The sequence below is a fragment of the Cornus florida genome, unplaced genomic scaffold, assembly GCF_030987335.1.
Source record: "Cornus florida cultivar Cherokee Brave unplaced genomic scaffold, ASM3098733v1 CherokeeBrave_3.0.0_Hap2_Chr10, whole genome shotgun sequence".
NCBI lineage: Eukaryota > Viridiplantae > Streptophyta > Magnoliopsida > Cornales > Cornaceae > Cornus > Cornus florida.
This window is the reverse complement of record NW_026775580.1, coordinates 97,804,830-97,827,573: the sequence shown is the minus strand read 5'-3', so window position 1 is coordinate 97,827,573 and position 22,744 is coordinate 97,804,830. Positions and strand designations below refer to the sequence as shown.

The 22,744-nt window shown below is 37.1% G+C and overlaps 2 protein-coding genes across 3 annotated transcripts; one reads left to right on the top strand and one right to left on the bottom strand.

Annotated features, from left to right (window-relative positions):
• The first annotated feature begins 3,754 nt into the window (after positions 1–3,754).
• Positions 3,755–8,219, top strand: LOC132276182 (uncharacterized). The gene is made up of 10 exons (XM_059777501.1): positions 3,755–3,997; positions 4,139–4,210; positions 5,865–5,944; positions 6,358–6,457; positions 6,536–6,589; positions 6,783–6,860; positions 7,100–7,197; positions 7,291–7,348; positions 7,628–7,749; positions 7,876–8,219. The coding sequence occupies exons 1-10, from the start codon at positions 3,788–3,790 to the stop codon at positions 8,027–8,029; spliced, it is 1,026 nt and encodes a 341-aa protein (XP_059633484.1). The 5' UTR covers positions 3,755–3,787; the 3' UTR covers positions 8,030–8,219.
• Positions 8,220–8,578: 359 nt separating this feature from the next.
• On the bottom strand, positions 8,579–22,209 carry LOC132276180 (protein ESSENTIAL FOR POTEXVIRUS ACCUMULATION 1-like). 2 transcript variants are annotated; one of them, XM_059777500.1, is made up of 12 exons: positions 21,871–22,209; positions 20,731–20,793; positions 20,536–20,594; positions 15,684–16,541; positions 15,432–15,525; positions 14,787–14,951; positions 13,936–14,703; positions 11,946–13,841; positions 11,586–11,846; positions 11,420–11,492; positions 9,661–9,809; positions 8,579–9,203 (listed from the first exon to the last, which is right to left on the bottom strand). In XM_059777500.1, the coding sequence occupies exons 1-12, from the start codon at positions 21,947–21,949 to the stop codon at positions 8,866–8,868; spliced, it is 4,803 nt and encodes a 1,600-aa protein (XP_059633483.1). In that variant the 5' UTR covers positions 21,950–22,209; the 3' UTR covers positions 8,579–8,865. The 2 variants fall into 2 exon arrangements, with proteins under 2 accessions (XP_059633483.1, XP_059633482.1); XM_059777499.1 differs by having other exon boundaries at positions 11,586–13,841; positions 21,871–22,208.
• Between the last annotated feature and the right edge of the window lie 535 nt (positions 22,210–22,744).

Genomic DNA, 22,744 nt, shown 5'->3' with positions numbered 1-22,744 from the left:
CCCTACCAAACATAGCCTAGCAGTAAGGAGAGGAGAGGAGAGGAAAGGAAAAGGATAACCTCTTGTATAGTTTTTGCTTTCCTAAAGAAAGGAAATGATATAACGAAGGAAATGAACTATTTTAATTCATTTATTATTATATTTTTTCACATTTAAAAAAATAAACTCATGAATAAAACATGCAATTTTTGAGGCTGATAACTAAACATGCTTTCGGCTATTTTAAGTTTAAATTAATTGAATTTGTCAACAAAAACCTATTTATTTCTTCGTACAATTATTAAAAAATTATCAAATTTTGATATTGTGAAGTGTGACACCCCCAACATTTTCCACGCATAAGTTGATCAGGCTTATACATGAAAAACGAGGAATATCAAAAACAATTGGCAATATACAAGCATGGAATACAAAATGATGATAATAAAAGAATTTAGACAGGAAAGGAACACTAAATAATACAACATGGAAATCCAGTACTCCATTACAACTTGGAAATCCTATATCAAGGATCCATAAATATAAACCTAAGAGTTCAACGTCAAAAGTAAATAAAAACTGAAACTGAAGTAATACATAAAACTTCTACCCTGAACTGGATCGTAAGAGTAGATGAGTTCGGATGGTGGTCCCACACTGCTAACTTCAACCTTGGAACGGGTACTGACCGTATCTTGAAATAACAACAATGGTGGGTCAACCCCACGAGCAAGTACTCTCTACTATGACCCAAATCAGAGAATCAAATAAATTAATCATTATGAATCGGATGAGTACTATATCTGTATACATCATAAAGGAACTATCCAATGTATAACATGACCTCAACCAGAATAGAAGGTGATCACTTAGACTCACACTAGGTGGTTAAGTGTTGCCTTTCCCTACCCGGGAAATCAGCTATTATACATGGTGCACGGTACTGACAACACAGACTATAATGAACTACACAGTGATAACACCTCTCAAAGTACTGATGAATATACTGAGCATATAAATTAGGCAACACATGCCAATAATATTACTAAACATACTGAGCATGTCAATTAGGCAACACATGCCAATAATATGAAACCACATACCCCGACAGCCACACATCTGTCTATAGCAACGAATGCATAAGGTATAAATGAGTCGAAACTTATTAGCCAGCTCACATGGTTCTATAGGGCAACACATCCATATAATATAAATGCGACATAATTTAAACAGTCCATTTATTCTCTGAAATGCACACAGCATAATAATCATGGTTTATATATGATTAACAGTATAAACATCCCATAATATAACATGGATAATTTATATGACGAAAATCATGGCATTGTTTAATTTCAAAGTAATGATTAATACCATTTAATAACATAATAACACCATCTATATTTAACAATGTCGTTAAATAAAACACATTAACATCCGTACTGTAAACGAGCAAATAAATGCTTAGAGAAGACTAATTGGCCATAAGAATAATTAACGGGAATTAAAATAATAATTTCGTGGCCCGTTAAACCCGTAAATACCAACACAGTACCTAAAAATTCAAGTTTAAGGTTCTGGAATTTATAAAACAGGCCCTAGGGGTATTCTGGTAATTTCTAGCAGTTGACAGGGCCCCTCACGCGCCCCCACGCGCCGCCCTAAGCTCCCCCACGCGCAGCCCAACCTTCCCCACTCTCCCACGCGCGTCTGGCATCAGCCACGCGCGCGCACGCGCTCCCACGTGCGCGTTTAAGTCTCCTGCAGACGTGGCATCTCCTGGTTGGTTGGCTGTATTGACTTGCTGTGGGTGCGCTACACAGGATCATTCATCTCATCTCACCTAATCCAAGGGTCATTGATCCGGGTGTACCGCGGTAACATGGACCGCGATGCACCGGATCAATCAGATTCATCTAAGACCCAGGATGCGCGTGCACGCTACCCTAAAGTTCGCCGCATCACACCGGATCACTCCGGTCATCTCCCCCATTGCCGGCGACCGGAAAACTCGCCGGAAGGTCGCCGGAAATTGCAGAAAAGCCCCGGAAAAATCTAAAAAATTCTAGAAAAATCCCTAAAGCCTTAAATAATTATTTTTAGTTAGATTTAATCGTATAGGATAATAATTAAATATCTACCATCCTAAATAATTAAAATTTTATTAATTAAATAAACTAAAAATAATAATTTATTAACTCTTAACATGCTCTCAAGGCTCCATAATGATTTAAATAATTTAAACAATTAATTTATAGATTCAAAGGGGAAAAATAGATAATAACTTGCCTTTTTGGATTTAAAATAAATCTGCCGGTTGCGCGTAGTCGGGTAAATTTCTCCTACACCGGTCCAAACTCCTTTCTTTCTCTCTCTTCCTTTCCACACTTTTACAATGGCTCACTAAAAATTATAACTTTTTCTAACTCCCTTCCATTCCTTCTAAGTTAGGCTAGCTAATTTATATACAATTTATATAATATAAATATTACAAATATCTAATTTTGCATTTAATTAACCACATTCCCAACCATATGACTTCAAGTCTTACCCATAAACATTAATGAAATCCTATCCTAATCTCTAATTTCATCATGACTTATGATTTAATACTATTATTATTATTATAAGAATTATTATTATTATTGTTATATTATTATTATTAATAAACTTTTATAATAATAATAATTATTATATTATTATTATTATTAAACTATTATAATTATTATTATTTTTATTACATAAGAATACATTATATCATCATAATACTTTATAACACAAATATAATAGTTTAATTAACTAATAATGCTTAATATAAACATAACCAACAAATAAAAATTATTAATAATAATACATGCACAATTAAATGAATAAATTTACTATTTTAACATACACAATTAATTTACATGCACCATTAATTGAACTTACTATAATAATGTAGCATGCACAATAATAGGTAAAGAAATCCAAACATAAATGAATTTAAATAAACTAAACTCTTTAATAAAATACGGGGTATTACACGAAGAATCCATTATAAACTCGCACAATACACTTTTTTTAAAAAAAAATTGATTAACATGCTTAAATAGTCTTCTAAAATGCAAATGCATCTTATCCATTCAATAAATGGAATACTCTTACAGTAAATTTAGCCACCAGGGTTCCCAAAATTGGATACTCAAGTTTTTGTAAAAAAAAAAAAAAAAAATTATATTTACGAAAGAATTGTTATACACGAGAACGATGCTCATTTCTTTCCCAATAACAGAATTTTGGCAACTTTGTTTCCCCTCCTAAAATTTAAGCTTAATTTTGATTTTGCCTTAAGTATAAATTTAGTATTAATAAAATGAAATTATCTTTCCTTCTATGTCCTCCAAATTTTGGAGGGGTGGCAAAAGTTTTAAGTCTTTCTCTATCCCTTCCTAACCCACCCTCTATTCCCTTTCTTACCTATTACAGCGTAGGATCCTAGTCGTCCACACTAAACATAATTTGTTATCCCCTCCATTAACTTTTTCTTTTTGTACTTTCCTTCCATTTCCATTTTACCAAACTGGCCCTAAGCGAGTGGGTGTGTGAAGGAGATGACTGTGAAATTACTAAAAGACCACTTAGGTTCTTCAAAATGCGAAGAAAAAAAAAGAAAGGAAGTAGCGACCAGGATTCGAACTTGAGAGGGCGTCGTCGTCTACGCAATGAAACAAACACGACACCACAACTCTGAAATCTTTTCTACACAAATATTTCTATATGTACACAAACAGTCGAGAGGCCCTATTTTATTATATATATATATATATATATGTTTGGAGGAGTGATGGCAGTGAGAGTGAGCTCAGTGAAACCTCTGATTCCCTCATGCCGTTGCGGCAATTCTTTGTTCTCAATTCAAAAGAATCGTCGATTCCAAGTCTCTGCAACTAAAATGGCGAGTCCGGGACCCGAAAAGATATCTTCTTCTCCTCCCAAAATCATTGATTCACATTTGCATGTATGGGCTTCTCCTCAAGAGGTAATCAAACTAAACCAAAGTTACCAAACCCCAATAATTTTCTATACATGCACAAATATATACTATATGTATATAGACACACATACGTACATACATATATATGTAGAGCATAATCTATTTGGTTCTGGTTGTTGATTGAAGGCTGCAGATAAATACCCTTACTTTCCTGGCCAAGAACCTACTTTAGCTGGTCATGTCGATTTCTTACTCGAGGTACGCTATGCTTAATCTTTTGTGAATCGTTTGATTTATTTTCTGTAGAAAATGTATTAGAATTTAGGGGATGGTCTCTTTAGGCTTCCGTTGATTAGGTTAAAATTTGTTGACAAGTGAAGTAGCAACAAAAGAATAGAATTGAATAATTTGAATTGAAGCAAGATGTATTTTCCTAATAATTTTCAAGTGCGAAGGAAAAAAAAAAAAAGTCCTAATAAACTAAGTATTCTTATGCCTACTTGTGAAGTAAGCACAGAACGCATCATGATATCCATCAGAATCTCAAGTCAAACGTTGCAAGCTGCAAACGTATCTTATGGACATTGTTTTCTGTCACGAAATATTGCTATATATTCAGTTGAAACTTTCACGAGAAGGTTGTTAGAGTATTTCTCAAGTTCATCATAGTGCTTTAACCCCAACAACGGTGTACATCAAGCGTTCACATGGAATCTTATGTCAACAAATATCATATGAAATTAAACTAATGCTATGTTTTGGGAGCACCAAATTATCGCCTTGGATTTCCTCCAAGGAGCTGATTCAGTGCTCCCAAACACAACACTAAGGTACTTTAAATTGATAAGTTGGCTTATTTCAATTAGGATGCCTTGAAAAATGTGACCACATTCTGATAGTATCACGTATCTCTTTGGGTTTCTCCATTCCAATATGAGATTCATCTTCCATGCCCTTAATTGCATGTAAGATTATAATAGAGTATTGGGATGTAGTTTCACCATACCACTTAAAGTAGTATTTTGTGCTGCAATTCTTGGCATTATGCAATACCACATTACTAGTTGTAAAAAGTTAAAAACATTGCAAATTGCTCTTAAATACTACAAACCGCAGTGTCTTTTCACCTTCCAAAACCCTTAGATATGTATACAACTATAAATTAAGTTGCGGCCCTTACCAAACTGACCCAAGTAGTACGCACCCTACTTATACAATAAGGTACCAATTAGACAATTTCAGCAATGGGATTTAGCTTTTTATCAAGTTTAATAACAAGAAAAAATAGATAATTATATCAAACAAGTTACTAGAAGATTCAAGTAAAAAATATTTGTGGTCCAGCTCACAAGCTCAATGGAAATCCCAAATTTTAGACAAAGCACCAAATGACACTGCATTAATTAATATGCAATCAGGATAAATAAGAAGACTTTGTAAAAAAAAAAAAAAAGGATTGCTGTAAAAATAAATTAATATTGTCATCCAAATATATAAGGTGGAGGAAAAAAAGAAACTCACAATTTGAACTTGTTGGAATGGAGAGAAGAAGTTGCACAAAGGAACAATGAGTGGTTTCTGGATCTCTACTTTATGGAAAATATAGAGAACCACCTTCATGGGAAATAAAATGTTTGTGTATTTTTTTTAAGGGAAACTGGAAACCATGCTTTCCATAAAATCAAACAGTTAAAGGTGTCATACTTTCTTCGTAGCTTAGAAAATCAAACCGCTAAAGATTTTCTAGTCATCACTCGATAATCATCATAATATATACTATCAAATTCTGGTCATTTTGCATATGCTGACAGATCCCAACCATTTCTTTCAATTTTAACCTTAATATCTATGTTGAAACAGGTGCCATTATGTATTTGTTGTGATTGTCACTAATCAATATTTTTGTCTCCAGTGTATGGGAGAAGCAGGAGTGCATGGTGCACTCATTGTGCAGCCTATTAATCATAAGTTTGATCATTCTTTTGTGACAAGGTCAGTTGAGTTGAATTTTCAATTGCCTTTTTATAGCGAACAATGTAATCCCCGTGTCCTCTCTACCTTCACTTAAGCTGGAAATACATGAATCTTGTGGTAGAAATGGAAAAATTATCTAAAGGAGTTACTGATGTCACGTAGTATATGCCCCAACATAGTGGTAGAAGACCCAGCAACTGGGGTCACTACTCAGTGGCCAACCTTGTGGGTGACATGGCTCAAAAGTAGCCTTATGATAATTAAAAAATTTATAGTTTGCAACAGGGTAGCATCATCATATTTTAACACGGTAGCATCAGACTTTTATCATTTTATCATTTTATGGTCTCTTTATTTGATTGTTTCCATTTTGAAGGTCTTCAATGTTATTCTACACTGTATTTATTTATGCTAAGTTAATCATTGAGCAGTGTATTGAAGAAGTATCCATCCAAATTTGTTGGTTGTTGCCTTGCAAATCCAGCAGAAGATGGAAGTGGGGTTAAGCAGCTTGAAGATCTTATTTTGAAGGTCTTTAAAGAATCTCAAGCTATCAGAGAAACTGTATTTTGTAACATATAAATCTTTTTGACACAAAATCATTTGCAGGATGGTTATCGTGCTGTTCGCTTTAATCCATATTTGTGGCCTTCTGGTCAACAGGTACCAATCTTCGTGTAACAACCCTTATTGCTCTTTGTATTGACCCCACATATAATTCTTTGCTTTTTGCACATATTCTGAAAGGATATAATAAGGAGATTTTGCTTCTGTTCCATATGCTTATCCGGTAGGTACCATATATTTTTGGTCTTACTCCATAATGAAGTATTATCATGTTTTATGTTCGTCACAGATGACAAATGAAATTGGGAAGGCAATGTTCTGCAAAGCCGGAGAGCTTGGAGTTCCAGTGGGTTTCATGTGCATGAAGGTGTAAATTTTTTTCTCTCTCTTAGCTCAACTTAACCAAGCCTAAAAATTCAACTTCTTATAGTTTGTTTTAATCCGCTCACTGTTTCCTGCTCATATTCCACTCAGCTCCTGTTATTCTTTAACTAATTTTCATTTCTGATTCACCAACTTATCGTTGTGAAGAGTTCAACAATAATTGTTGTAAATTATTGATGCCATGGTTAAACGAATTGATATTTGATGAGATGGTCTTTTTAGGGTCTTAATCTGCATCTATCAGAAATTGATAAACTATGCACAGAATTTCCTTCAACAGTTGTACTTCTTGATCATGTGGCTTTCTGCAAACCACCAACGTAAGATTTCTGATACTTCAATGTTTTTGGTCACGAGCTTCTCATTTTGTTCTGGGTAAGCCTTTTGAGTTTTTCATATGCATGATCTTGCAGAAATAAGGAGGAAAATCAAGCGTTCTTAGAGCTTTTAAAGCTATCCAGATTCCCGCAGGTAGAATTGTGCTGGATGCCTTCTGTTTCGATTCTTGTATATGCAAAATTTGTTTCTTGACTATCACTATCCCTACATTCTTCCTATGTCATTTAGATTTCAATTGATCCAGAACATTGTAGGGGACCTTTTATTCTCTGTAATGTTAAAAAGTTCAAGAATTTGGCGACTTTCTTTCAAAATGCATTTGCCAAGACTTCTACTCCACTCCCATTTATATTTGTGACCGATTGGCTCTACACCATCCTCTGGTTTGTAACTGAAAGCTTAATTCGACAGGTTTTTATAAAATTCAGTGCACTATTCAGGGTGTCAAGAAAGCCATTTCCATATGAAGATTTATCCCATGTTCTTTTCGAACTAGTCTCCAGCTTTGGTGCCAACCGTATCATGTGGGGCAGGTAAATTTTATTTTTACTTGTAGTAGTACTTTTAAAAAGTCTGCTACTTCAAAGAAAAAGAGCAGTTGTTATTTATCTGAAAATTAATCTTTGGACGTTTATTTTTTATCTTTGAGCATGCTGCAGTGATTTCCCGTTTGTTGTCAATGAGTGTGGTTATAAAGAAGCCAAAGAAGCAGTGAGCGTCATTGCCAAACAAGTGGCTTTGTCATCTGCTGATTTGGATTGGATAATGGGTAAAACAATTAGTCAACTCTTTCATGATCAGTGGATTTCTTGAGCAATTTGATTGATAGCAAGCTTTGCGCTAGTTGTTCTGTGGTGAAACATTCTGACCGGAGATGTGCTAGTGTACTCAAATATTATGCAAACATTTGGATGAAATCGTGTATATTAAATGAAGATTTATTTAGTTTGAATAAACAATATTTAGATAGGGAAATTTATGTGGAGATTTTAGATTACAGATACAGGAGACATTTTTATGTCGACTTTTGTGCTATTAAAATCTTTAGCTGCATGAAATTCAAGTCCAAAATTCAGTCTTACCGTTTACAATCTGCCAAAATATTCGAACAATTACCTAAAACTAGATTATTAAATCTAAGTTGATATAGTTTTTTTTGCAAATAACGAATTGACATTGCAAATAACCTCCCTAGCAATGATTTGATATTTTGCTGGGAGAATGGGTGAGCTGCTTCAATCAAATGCTATTGAGCATGCAACCAGCTTGCTGAAAAAAATTAAAAGGTGGTTTTCAAAAAGACTTGCTCAGCTGGCGTAAAGAGAGAACAATTCAACTCATACACACAACCTACTAAAAATATTTGTTTGTAACAATTGTATACCTTTTATTGATTCATTTTCTTGTAAAAACAAATGTTAGATCTATACAACCACCACCTTTTACTGCCCTATATCATACAGTTGACTTTGATTTCTAACTGACAGACTAAACAAAGCTTTTTCATCACGTAGCATGATCACAGATGAGATGCAATGGGGGGTTAAAAAATCAAAGAACCTCCATCTGCAAATGCTTTACACAAATTTTGAACTCTACAGCTTTCTAAGAAAGAATACAATAATAGGCATTACTAAATAAGAGGTTTGTTAATCTTCCACACGCTGGATCTCACCCATCATGATACGATTGCTGGTAACCTTGAACCCAAGGAGCGCAGGATCAATTTGCCTCCCTTTCTTCCCTTTCTTTTTGCCACCTCGACCTGCTTGTGTCCCATCTGATGCCTCTGAAGCTCCTACTGACGCATGACCTTCTGGAAGTGTAGGCGGCTTCTTAGCACTGCTTTTAAGCATGTCCATGAAAGATGCATCCGAGATATCACCTTCACCATAAGATGAGGTTCGTCGAAAACGCATGTCTTTCTTGCCAGATGCCACTTCAGAAATTTGGTTCACTGGATTCCCTCCAGGATCTCGTCTTCCCCCTGATACATTCGGAATTTAACTATACATTAGCGTGAGAAGACAACGGCTCAGAATTTAGTAATAAATTACTGTGAGGAGGTCAACAGCTAACAGTAAATCAAGCTCTCCGATAGCAAAAAATAATCTTGTCCTAGATCCAACATTTTATGAGCTTCCCCCAACTCACTTGTTCCCAATAAAAACAAAATGCATACACACCCACACAACGTAAAATTCAATTAACTGGACTCCATACAGCTGTCCCATAGCGTTAGTGATGACACAAAGTGGCAAGTGAGGTATGCTAACCTTCCCCCTTTTGGCAAAACTGATAGCAGCATCAATTTGGTAACTGATGCCCTGAATGGCAAAAGGTTTAATGATTGCTAGGGGTAGGGGGGATAATTCCACAGGATATGCTAAAATGGTAGATTTCAAAATTGTGGCAAAGGTACATGCTAACTTAATATGGCATACCTTCAGAAGCAACTGCAACCAAAGGATTTTTCCCTCTAATGATTGGATCAGAAGCTAGCTCCGATAATGCTTCCTGTGATGACGAAGTCTGTGAGACTAGAGGATTTCTCAGTAAATGACTATCCGGTACTTTAGATGGGACTGGTACCCTGTCAAAAGCAAGTCTAAATTAAGAATGCATAGTAAAAATATAAAACTAGAGAAGTAAGCAAACTCGCGATTGATATAGTATTATTTATTCAACTCCAATCAAGATTGAGAGAATTGATTCCGCTGCTCAGAGAAATAACCATATACTAAATTTGAATTCAGGTAAATTATATAATGCTAAAATGCCTTTACCTCATCCAAAGATTACAAGAAACAGGTAAACCTAGCAAACCCTTGCTTCTCCTTTTCCTTTCCTTCCAACTCTTCAGTTTAAACACGCATTAAATTATAAAATTTTCTTCCAACACCTTCTCTTTCTTCCCCCACCCTCACCCTTTTTTCCCCCTTCCAAGCACAAAAACATTGTTATAGAAGGGTCGATAAGAGGGCTTACAAATGTAACTGGTCATTTAATTGTTGAACTGCCAGGATCGTCCGAATGTGACAGCTGGGGAAGGACTCCAAAAATTTACATGAACAATGACAAAGAACAAAATGGAAGCGCTTATAGACCATAAACACAAGATACACAATATGGCAAGGAAGAAAACCATTATCAATTAGCTAGTTGTGATGAACTGATATTACACATGGTCATGCCTGGGTTGGTCGCCTAAATCCACTAAAGGTGTTTTTTTATGAGCACCAGCGAAATCAATAAATATGAGGGTTTCGACAGACAGGGCTTGAACTAATGACAACCAAGGACAGACTGCATCAAGTCTCTAAGGCTGACCAGATATCAGATGTGCTAGGGCCTACATGATTACATCATTTAGGCCCATAGCTGGTTCTTGTTAAAACTCTCGTGTTATGCACAGGCATGACTATATATACACTGGTCTAGTACATTTTATGCACATGCAATCCTTATTAAAGGGCCAACACAATAAGATCTCCACATGTTTAGGTAGAAACCTTTATCAAAACTAATGCCATGTCTAATAGCAAACTTATGAGCAGTGTCATGCAACTATTTTATATACATATATTTCCCCAACATCACCAAATACACAATTGTGTATCTGCATGTCCATAGCATGTTCCACCTTTAACGGATTCTTACAGCCATGTCTTCAATATATGAAGTACAAAGATAAGTTCTATCTATGGCAAGAGATTTCTGAGGCATGCCAATGTCTACACCTGTTAGAGGCGCACAAATACCCTCTTAGATATTACAACTCATCTGTTTTCCTATGCTAACCCTAGATCAAAACACAAATATACTGATCACTCCATCCTTCTAACTAAAACTTGGAATCCTACTAATAAGATACTCTTTCATCATCTTTACTTTAAGGAAGAATAATGCTGGATTAAACACGAACCTTAGCCTGAAGATCTGTCATCTTAGACAGAAGATATTCACATGAAAATTGTTAAAACAACAATATCAAGCTAAAGAGAGAAATTTTCTGATAGGTAGTTGAAACGATGTGAAATATCAATACTTCACTGTAATAAATCTAATGAGAAAATATCCTAATTTTTTTCCCCAAAACTACTCGACGTCAAGACAAATAGAGCATAAAGTTAAGTTCCTTTTAGTATTGCCTTGAAAGAAATACCAGAATTGGTATAGTAATACAGCAGAAGGGAGTCTCACCAATCCTTAACACTCTCTTCTGCAAAAGAATCACGCGGCCCAATCCGGCCATCATGGAATCCTGTATTCCTACCTGGAACCAATTATAAGTACGTCACTCACATGAACAAAATGTTATGTTAAAATAATTAAGTAATGCAACTGAAAAACGGCTAGTAGAAATTACCAGCACCACCAAATAAAGCATGCCTGCCAGTGCCATTGATTGACAAATCCCCACAATCAATAGAAGCCAAACGTGCCTGCTCAGCCATTCCTTCTTGAATCTCTGAGACTGGCCCATTTAGCATACCACCCTTGCTTTCAAATCCTTGTTTCTTCCGTTCAATGTCTAAGAAGTTTCCTTCAATAGATGACTTGCCTATCATATTCGAATTTGTGTAAACTGACCTAGATGGTTCATTGATGCCCGGAAATAATGGATCTCCTGCAATTAATGCTCCAGAATTGGATATAAGGGACAATCGTTCACTGCTTTCAAAACCACTAGCTATCTCATCCATTATAAAAGCCTGTGGTGATTCACCTGAATTAGAACCATAAGACCCTACACCAAAAGAGCGGTTTACACCTGCTTCAGGATCTGGAAGGCCGAAGGACTGATTTGAAGAGCTTGTCCCAGGAAAACCACTGGAAGGTGCCCTTCTTTCATGAGATATTCCATTGCTCAAATCTACTGCTTCAGTAGACTGATTACCTGATTTCAGATGGAGCAGCTCCATAAGCAACTGCTTCGAACTATCGTCATTAGTTCCAGCCGACATCCATAAATTCGGATCTTCAGAAGTCACTTTGACTTCTGACTCCCTTTTCTGCAGCTCAGCATTGAGACGCAATTGTTGAATCTGTGATTCCATCCAGTCATTTGGTATCTGACTGTTGCTTTCTGACCAGTGTCTTTCCATGGTGTCCGAATGTGATAACTGAAATTGGTTGAGACTCAAAGGGTGATTAGAGCGGGTGCCAGAGGAGAACCCACCCACTTGACCAGCGGAACGCATTCGCGCACTTGGTTCCTGCATATCAAAACCTTGAGCATGTGCCAAAGCATTTACAACATCCGGGTTCATTCCAGGAGCACCACCAGGTAAAGACATTGAGTGCTCCAATGAAAGCAAGCCAGGGTCATAAAGGCCCCGTTGGAGAGCATCTTTCAATGAGAGATTTCGATCAAGGGGACCATGCCGCTCCTCAGGGGACAGTCTCCTTTGTTGCTGATGAAATTCTATTGAGCCAAACCCTGCAGAATTAGATCGGTGGATACCAGCAGGACTTCTGAGAAACTGATTGATTTCATCAACAGGCCGGGCAGATCCAATTAGTCTCTCTTCTTCCATTTCCACCCGCTGCCTCAATCCCATTGGCATCTGCCTCGCATGCAACTGCCCTTGGTGAAGAATTTGATGTTCCAAAGGGTGCATCTGTCCATGCTTTGCTCTTGATACAAGCTCCAATAAATCACTTTGATGCCCTTGATGTGGCATTTGACCAAATTTAGCTTGCATAAGATGCTCAATGGATGGATCAGCATGCCTTGGAGGATGATGAGAACGCTGTTGCAGTTCCTGTAGAATGTGCTGCTCTAATAAAACTTTATCAATGGCATTGTTTGCTCTGACAGCATCAGCAAGGGACTGTCCACGGCCAGGATCATGCCCTTGACTGTGAAGCAATTGTTCGAGAAGCAGCTGCTGAGCTTGAGACTGCTGTTGTTCCTGCACTAGCATTTGCTGTTGCTGAAACTGATGAAGTTGCTGAATTTGGTGATGTTGTTGGAGTTGAAGTTGCCTTTGCTGCTCCTGCTGCAGCTGAAGGGCCAAAAATTGTTCCACATCCGGTGCTGTTACGTTGGTCAATTGTTGGTGGAGAATAGAATTTCGACTTGGCACTTGTTCCAGCAATGCTTCATTTAAGTGAGGATGGGGAGACAGCAGATTACGCTGCTGCAGCTGTTGTTGCTGAAATTGTTGTGACAAAAATTTATCTGCTAAATCAAAGTGGTTGGATTCTTGATCCATATGTGACAACCAGCGAGCATCCGTGGAATCTTGATACACGCTGGGGTCAGAAAGTGTATTTCTTCTATAAACATCAGGCCATCTCTCCGCAGTATGAGTTGAATCAGACATTGCACTGAATGGACCAACTCTTCCGCCCATAGGGTTTATGAGTTGATCCTGAACACCACTGACGGAGGGTGTAGCTGATGACTGGTTATGCTTCGCATAAGGGCCTTCAAGCTCAGACCACAACAAGCCAAAAGGATGCAACTTGTTATCATTATGACTTGGCATGGCAGGTTCTGTAGATTCCATTGGAAGAGAACGGTGGTTTATAAAATTGGCAGAAGGATTATTAAGACTTCTAGGAGTTCTCCCAGAAGCATATCCACCACTTCCAGGTCTTCCTGGGAACACAATCTCTGTTGCAAACAGAGAATAAACATATTAGGGCCAGACTAAAATACAATCCAGAAAGTAGTACATTTTATAACACAAATAAAGACAGTAACTCACCTTCATCTTGGCCAGCTAAGTCATGAAAGGCTTGACCCTCTGAATATGCAACTTGCAATGAACCTTCATGCTCAGATCTTCTTAACTGACCACGCTGCACTGACAGACCATCATACTCAGACGACTGCCAGAACTGGTCATTAAGTGCAGATGAATGAGTAATTTCAGGAACAGAAGCTGAAGCAGGTAAACTAGACTCCAATTTCCCTTCCAAACCTCCAGGATATTCTACCATAGAACTTATATCAGCACTACCATGCATATCGCTAAGTTTAAGACGTGGCATGATCTCACCCAGATCTTGGAATGGTGTTCCTTCTGGAGCATCTTCCAAGCGAACAGGCAAATCTGTCCCAAAAAAACCTTGTTCAAACCATGAAATGATGTCAACCCCGAGAAACGGCCCCTGTATTTCCCCTTGTGGATCACAATAGTACAAACTCAACTCCTCAGGTGGGATACCCCTTTTTAAAAGTTTTCCGTTGCTGCTGTTCTCCAAGTGCTGAGTAATTTCACTCAAACTCCGCTCAGAAGAAGGCACAAATAAGGAATTTGAATAATTTGGAAGCTCAGTGCTGACATGAAAAGTAGCAGGAGCAATGTCATTGAACAGAGGGTGTTTCGAAAAATCTGCAACTTGTTGAGAAGCATCATGATGAGCACCATTCATATCTTGTGAACTGCTGACATTGTTACTATTTGTAGTCGTAGATGTCAATTCATCTGTTACAGGAACTTTATGTTCCCCCTCGTGAATAAAATCTCTTTCTGAAACAAATGAAATGTAGTATCTTTGACAAGTTTTCAAATTAAAAAATCTTGTTAAATTGTTAAATGATTTTGTCACTCACCATTTATCAAATTCATTTTAGGCTCGTCACTGTACAAGGTCCCATCAACATCAGCTTTATATACATCATTATTGGCAGCTTCTGGAAAGGTATCGGCAGTTTCTTCACTCATAATTGAGGGAACACTACCCAGTTTACCATTGGTGGATTCCAAATTTCCCAAGTCTGCAAGGAAGAGTCTTAACAGATTCAGAAAAAAAGCAAGAACCCAAACACACGCACACACAAAGATGTACTGCACTGCCATAAAATGAAATAACTTCACCGTTAACCTATGGTACACGGACACTTTAAAAATGTGTGAAGCATCTGTTTCTAGCACACGACACTCAATAGGTAAGGAAAATGTATCTGACACTTTTGGTTGGACATGCACCTAACAAGCATATTCAATAATTCAAATTTATTATGTAATTGCACATAAAAACTATCTTATTAAGTTTTGCTTGTTACATAATTGGTTCAAAACGATTGAAGTGACGGCAATCCACGTCATGTAAAACCATTATTTTACTCTAGAAATATAACTCTAGATAATATGAATATTTAATTGTGCCACGATGTCCTTGGGTTTTGGGTTTGATTAATTCAACGCCTAGACATATACCCAGACCTCAAACAAGTTTTTGTATGGACTTCAGTTACCTGAAAAATTATCAGTTGATCTGCCCTTTCTAGATGCATTGTACAAGACTCCACTACTGGTGATTTTGCCTTTCCATATATCGCCAAGGATAGCCTGAAACCAATGCAAAACCCAATTAATTTGCATTACACTTTAAATTGTCAGGGGAAAATAAAAAATGACGGAATGAAATCAACGACAAAGAACATTTTTCAACATAACATAATTAGGGACAAACAAATTAATACAGGACACCGATTCATAGAGCTTACTTCCTCTTCTTCATCAGGAGAGGCAAAAGCCAATGGTTCAACGAGTGTTACTTGTGTAATAGGAGGTACTTCCTCCAGATGGGTGGGCACAGTAACAAAAGATGGATCAAGTTTTTGCATTCGGTAAATGTCAAGAAGCTTTCCCCTTGGATAACAAAATGCATCGGCTGATGGGCTAGGTTTCCCATGAACAACTTCATTCTTGTCAAAATGAGCAGCACCGATGGGACTTGCAGATGAAAGTCTTGTAACTGCCATGCTAGATCTCCCGCGCCCTAAAGTAAACCCCATATTTGAACCCTCCACGCGACCTCTCTCAAGACTAAATCCAGGTGCAGCACGGTAGGGACCTGGCATGCTAGAATTCCCCTCCATTCTATGGCGTGGCCTCCACTTGTCGCGAGAATCTGAGTCCCGCTCAGAAACAGCACGGTTGCTAACAACAAATGATTGATTGTCATTGTGACCATCTTCCTTCTCAACGTCTGTCCTCTTTTCAGTCCGAGATTCCTTATCTTTGTCTTCAGGACCCCACCTAGATGACCATTTGATATCACGCCGTGTTTCGTGCCCAGAATTACGATTATTAGTATCATGCCACCTATCAGAAGAAGGCAAAGCTCTATTGTCTGTGGTTTCTCTGCCTGAAGAATTGTCACGACGATCCACTTTCCTGCGATCTCTTCTACCTAGCAAGCCAGTTTCCCTTTCTTCTTCACGCCAACGACGAACACTCTCAGTCTCAGCCGTTGTTCTTCGCCAATCTTTTTTGTCCTCAGGCCCGTCTGAACGCCACCCCTCCTTCTGATTGGGATCGGCTGGATTTCCAAGAGACAGAGAACTTGGTGCTCGCATTTCCTGATATACATATTGCAACAGCTAAAACGTGATGAATAATAATGATCAATATAGTTTTCCTCATCAATAATGTAATCAACGGAGTAAGATTTCTATCAACAGAAGTTGAAAACCACAGATATGGGAATCCGTCTAGTCAGCCGTCAGAAGTTGAACCCCAAAAATGTTGAAATGTGAATTCAAGAAGCTTCATTAAATATATTCAGTTTTAACTTTCAAGTGCAAAGCAGTCACAACATATTCTTTCTTAAGAAGCACACTGAAATAAAAAGGTGAAAGGCCCCAAAAGTGAAAGCATACTATCAAAGACAACCCAATGGAATCCCAAATAAATCGTTGGCATTCCGATCCAACGATATTTCAAAATCCATGAGTCACAGGGACAAAGAATAGTTTCAGGATTGAGTTCCTGACATAGCTAGCAGCTCAACCAGGGGCAGAGGCTTCTGTCTGATTACTGAAATATATAGGATATTGGTATTAATATAGACATGGCATTAAGCATCTACTAAATTCCATTGTGATAGTAACAATGTTTCGGAATGGCAAGATGCCTGGGATGTATATAAACTCAAAGAGAGATTGCCTCCCTATCATTTCACAACTGGAAATAATTAAACAAACCTTGCTAATGGGGAATGTTGAAATAAAAATAGCTTGAAAGCTTTGGCTCAGGTAGGGAGATTCAATCAACAAAGTCAAGAGCTTTGCCAAACAGTAAAAAATAAAATAAAAATAGAGAGAGAGAGAGAGCGAAAAGAAGACAATTCTTACAATAGTACAATACATATTTGGTGAATGGAGCTGCACTAAACTGTAGACTCTCCATGATTATGGCAGTGGAAAAGTCAGACCCAACCCATTCATTTTTTCCTGGAATCTTGTTGGCAGGTTACAGTAATCAATTCAGGTCTGGGTCAGGATTTGGAAACATCCCAATTTTTATTTTTTTTAATAAATAAAAAACCTAACTCAAAACTAATAAGGTCAGTACTTGTTTGAATCCTGTCCGGTAGTATAACTACCTATTATGCTTTTGCATCAAAAAAAGAGAAAGAAGTAACAGTTCTGAATGAAATTCTTCATTTTTTGGGGTGGAAGGGAGCCCAATATTGTGAAGGAAGTATGTTGTAAGATGATGTCTGAATAAAACCTATACAAAACTTCACATCTTGCTAATATATCACATTTCCTCCTAGTTTGAATAGTGAGCTTTCAACCTAACATCCTTCAAATTCAAGAGGCAGGCTTTAGGCAGGTTGGACATGTTGCATTCAGCTTGAAGCCATATTTGTGGGATTGATGTCCAAACTGTAACCTATTCAAGAAATTGCTCGGGCTTAGAATGTAGCAGGACCAACCATAACCTTCTCGACAAAGATATAGAAGCAAGCCTTTCAGGTATACCCAATAATTCATCAATTTTAACTAAATTTTATTAGGTACAAATGATGGAGAAGTGAATAGAAGGGGGAAAAAAGGGCTAGAAGAGGCATACATAGGAATTGGAAGCGTTCTTCCAAATTTATGTTTGGTTGAGTGGAAGGGAAAGGAAAGGAACGAGTAACATGTTTTGTAGGAGGGATGGAAGAGTAAGTTTTAAGTTTTTTTCACCATTATATCTCCAATTAACTTAAAATGATTCAGGTAACTGAAGGATGCAGGGGTGTACGAAAGTGTTAGAACTCTTCAAATGACAAATTTTACAATATAGGGATATGTGTCAAAAGTCGGATACGGACGTAGATACATACTACGCATTTAAATACATTATATGTTGTGTTATATAATAATGTTCAAGGTTGTTTTCCTTTAAGAGTATACTCAACAATTATTTAAATTAAATGGGATTTGGTAGGAAAAGGGTTTCAATCTATCTAATTGATAGGGAACTCACCTTTGGTATCAAATTTGAGTTTTTTTCTTATTTTTCAATCAAGCCGTATAAAGGATTAGAGTTTGCAACTTGGGCTCGTGAGTAGGACACATATCCATAACCTATAGGCCTATACCCTTGTCCATGTTGTGACATGCCGACATGATTACATGAAGAAAAATACGAGCTCGTGTAACACAGTCCCCCACTATCTAAATTGCCAGACAAACAAACATTCAACCAGTTTTGATGAAGGGTAATAACCTCACTTCCAAATTTATACACTACCTATCCTTCCTTTCCCTCCTAACTTTGGTCCAACTTTAGACAAAGGCACAATGGTGGGCTCAGAGAAATGCTCCATCTATCATCCTTCATTCTCTCTTCCTCTCTCTTATACCAAATAAAAGGAACCTAGTCCATCCATCCATCAACCACACCCCCCCCTCCCCCCCCCCCCCCCCCTCCCCCCCCCCCCCCCCCAAACAAAACACCCCCATTTCACTTCCCCCACCCCTTCTCGCCATCCTATTCCTTCCCTCCTACCAAGTACCAAACAAAAGCTAAACGAATTAAAATACAATTGTAGATGTAACTCATTAAGAAATATATGGCCTCACAATTATAATATAAAACATGTACAACTCAATCATACACACACTCGAAATTCAGTATAAACGTTGCAAATCAAAAGGTACCACTTATTTGATAGCATGATTTCTTTTACGAGTCAATCGATAAACAGTGTGACAAAAGAACCTCGTTATGTGTCAGTAGAAAAACTAGATTTATTTACCATTAATCACATCTAAAATGATTGTGATTAATTTTTTGAGTCGCATGAAACATTTCATTTCAAATTCTCTAGAATTAATTACAAGTTTTCATTTTTTGTAACTAAAAGACAATGATTTAGGATAAAAGAAAAATTAGGCTAATTTCAGTTCAATAAGTAAATATATATTATTCATACAGGACTAACGTTTCAGGGAGCTCGAGAAACACATTTCAATCACACTTGCTAGGCAGGAAAGGCAAGTTTTTTTACTTATCAAAATTTATTGTATTATAGTCGTTCGTTAAAAACGACACTGAAATGCAAACTCTAACTCACACTGAATAACTAGTCATTCTATATAATCATTCACGAAAAATTTACTTCCAGTACACTGTTTCAATCTATGAAGTATGAACGGAGCAACTAGAATATGATATCCAACTAAGATGTGGACACGTAACATTTGTTGTCGGTGGTTTCAATGCCCACCACTATATAATCCCTCACCCACAAGGAATTTGAAACTATACGGCATGTTGTTTCTGCAAGATTCATTCTGAGGTAGGCCGGTGGCAATGAACTTGAGAGAAACTGCATTTAGTGATCACTGAGCAGTTGTGCTAAGTAAGGCACACATTGCGGTATGACATATAAACCTCTCAAGTATGGAAAATAATTCCAAGGCCTAGAGGTGGACCTTGAGGCATCATCATTCAAGCTCAAATTAAATTGACAGTAGGGTGCAAGTTTCTTTAAATATTATAATTTATAAGCAAAATTATAACAATAAAAGAAAGAAAAAAGCAAGAACAAGTAGTTAAGCAACAAGCAAGTACATATATATTAGCTAACAGAAACTAAAAAAGGCTGATGCATTCCAAAACAAGCATAACTTAATCAAACAAAAGGTGCTATAAAATATTAAAAGAAGACACACCATCATTTTTCTGATTCAAGGGACTGAGCACACATTAACAAGGAAAACTAAAGGCATGCCTACGTAAAAATAAAAAGGAAACATGATGGCATTTTTTTTTTCCTAGTTGGTACTCACACACACTTGTCTCTTCTGAGACTTGAACCCTTGACCTCCCTTTGGGAAGTAAGAGGATTGGTGGAAACATGATGGCATTGAGATAGAGATACATATAATTTTAGTTTTGAAACAAAATATATATAAGCTAATCCCAACATTACTTTGGATCTACAAAACAAAAAAAATATTACACATTTATACAATTAGTATTTCCTACATAGATATTAATAGACAACATGAAACACAAAAAAGTTATTTAAATTAAAAACAGAGCTTTGTTCCCCTGATAATTGAGAGAACTCACCATCTTAGTCTCGCTCGGTTTAGCGTAAAGCCACTGGGGAGACAGGGGAATGCTACTTTCTGCAGTAATAGCATCAACAATTAAAATTCCGTGTGTGCACACAGGACAGAGTGAGAAAGTAAAAAACAGAGAAGACAACAGTGTTCAATTAATTAAGAAAAAAATTCTAAAAAATCAAAGGACAAAAAGGCCAACCTTTTAACTCGTCAAGTGACCCCATCAACCCCTTTTCCTCGTCATTGCCTCCTAAAGTTTCCACTGTTATGGCATCAACCCAAATATAAGGGATAAATATTCCTTCTAGTTCCATTAATAAATCCAGCTTGAAATAACATTATTAAACAACAATCCAGAAATAAAGGCCTTTAAAACCGAGGAAGGAGAAGAAAATCAGCATTTGAAATTACTAGGATGTACAAACCAATAAAATAGCTAAAGACCTAAAATAAATTCTAAACTTGAGTTGAGAGCAGTGGCTGAGGCTTGCTGGCAGTAAATTCTATTAGTGTGCATGTATGTGTGTATGTATGCCATGATAGATCAAAATCTGCGTTGTCTTGCATAATTCCACACCAAGTTAAATTGAACTGTCACCCGATTAGCATCATCACAGGCCCAGGGATCTGGTAGAGTACAGTACTATAGATCTCAAGAATACATCATACTAAATATACTCAGCAAACTAAAAATTTCCTGTCAAATCATCATGTAAAATGAAGTGGCATGGTCTAAATAGTGAGGAATTCTAAGCATGACTGGGCAACACATTTTCTAAACAATATAACACAAATGTTATATATATGCTTTTAAAAAATAAAAAAGCACAGAGAGAGAGAGAGAGAGACTCTACAATAGGTACCACTATCAGACATTATAACTAGAGAGTAGAGTGAAGGACACTGTTTTCCCAAGCCACCATCAAGATAACATTTATGAGATACTCGAGAAAACCTATACTAAGAAATATAACAATAAGCTAATAAATAGAAAGAATTACAAATTTTCGTCTTTGCCCTGGAATTTCTCGGAAACCAAAATAAAGCAAATCAAAGTGAGTAATCATTAAAAATTATGCAAAGTCCATAATCAAAAGGCACGTGATCTGAAATACCACCAAGAAACAAACTAAAAAAAATGTCAAAACCTTTCAACGATTGAGAAGCCTAAAATGCAAAAGTGATGTTCAAAAAGACAAATAAACTACATCCACAATTTTTAATACAATCAGATCAATAAGCCATAATTTACCAGTAACAAAGAAACGATCGAATCCGTCGAATTAGAAAATAAAACCTAATTATAATTGGGAAAACCAAAAGAAGTATTTGCGAGTACCTTTGGCGGTCCAAGACTGAGCAATGGATGGTTTTGGGGAGAGGAGATCGTCAGGAAGATGAAGCTTGCCTCCAGCCATCGAACGATCGATAAGTCGCGAAGAATTGCGAGAAGATCGAGCGAAAGGAAAAGGCACTGATCAGGTCCGAAGCACAAAGAAGAGAAAGTGCGAGAGAGAAAGCTTGTAGAGAGATTGCTGAATGTAGAATCGAGAGCTAAGGAAATTCTAGGGTTTCGAAAGGTTTGTGAGGGGCACACACTTGCACAGAGAGAGAGAGAGAGAGAGAGATGAGAGATGCGAGAGAGAGAGAGAAAAGGGTGAGGGTTTGGGTGGTCACAACAGCCACCCGACGAGTTTTAACCGATATTTTGAACGACTAGTTGTAACCGACAAAAAACCCGACTCAACACGTGTCACCCTCTTCCTCTCTTCTATGTACGCTATGGACAGAGCACAGCCCTCCTGCTCTCTGCCAACCCTTTCCACTCCTATGAATCTATCCACAAATTTTATAAAATCACTTGCAAGACCCTAATCTCTCTACCACAAACCCTAAATTTGTATCCCATATAAAAGTCCTGCCATCGAACCCAATTCTCTTTTATCGGGTTCGTTTATATTAGGCGGAGTCGATATTTTGTCTACTCAAATACAAATAGGGGTGATATAATAATTACAAATCCGTTCAGAAAATAGGGGCATCCTAACTCATCCGCTACCATCCTACTTTATTGGGCTTGGTCTTGTCATGCAAGAAAGCTAGAAAGGAAGTGGAAATAGAATCAATAAAATGTTTTCCAATAAAAATTACTCCTATATTACATTTAAAAAATATATATATAGTTTTACATTTAAAATGATTTATATTGAAAC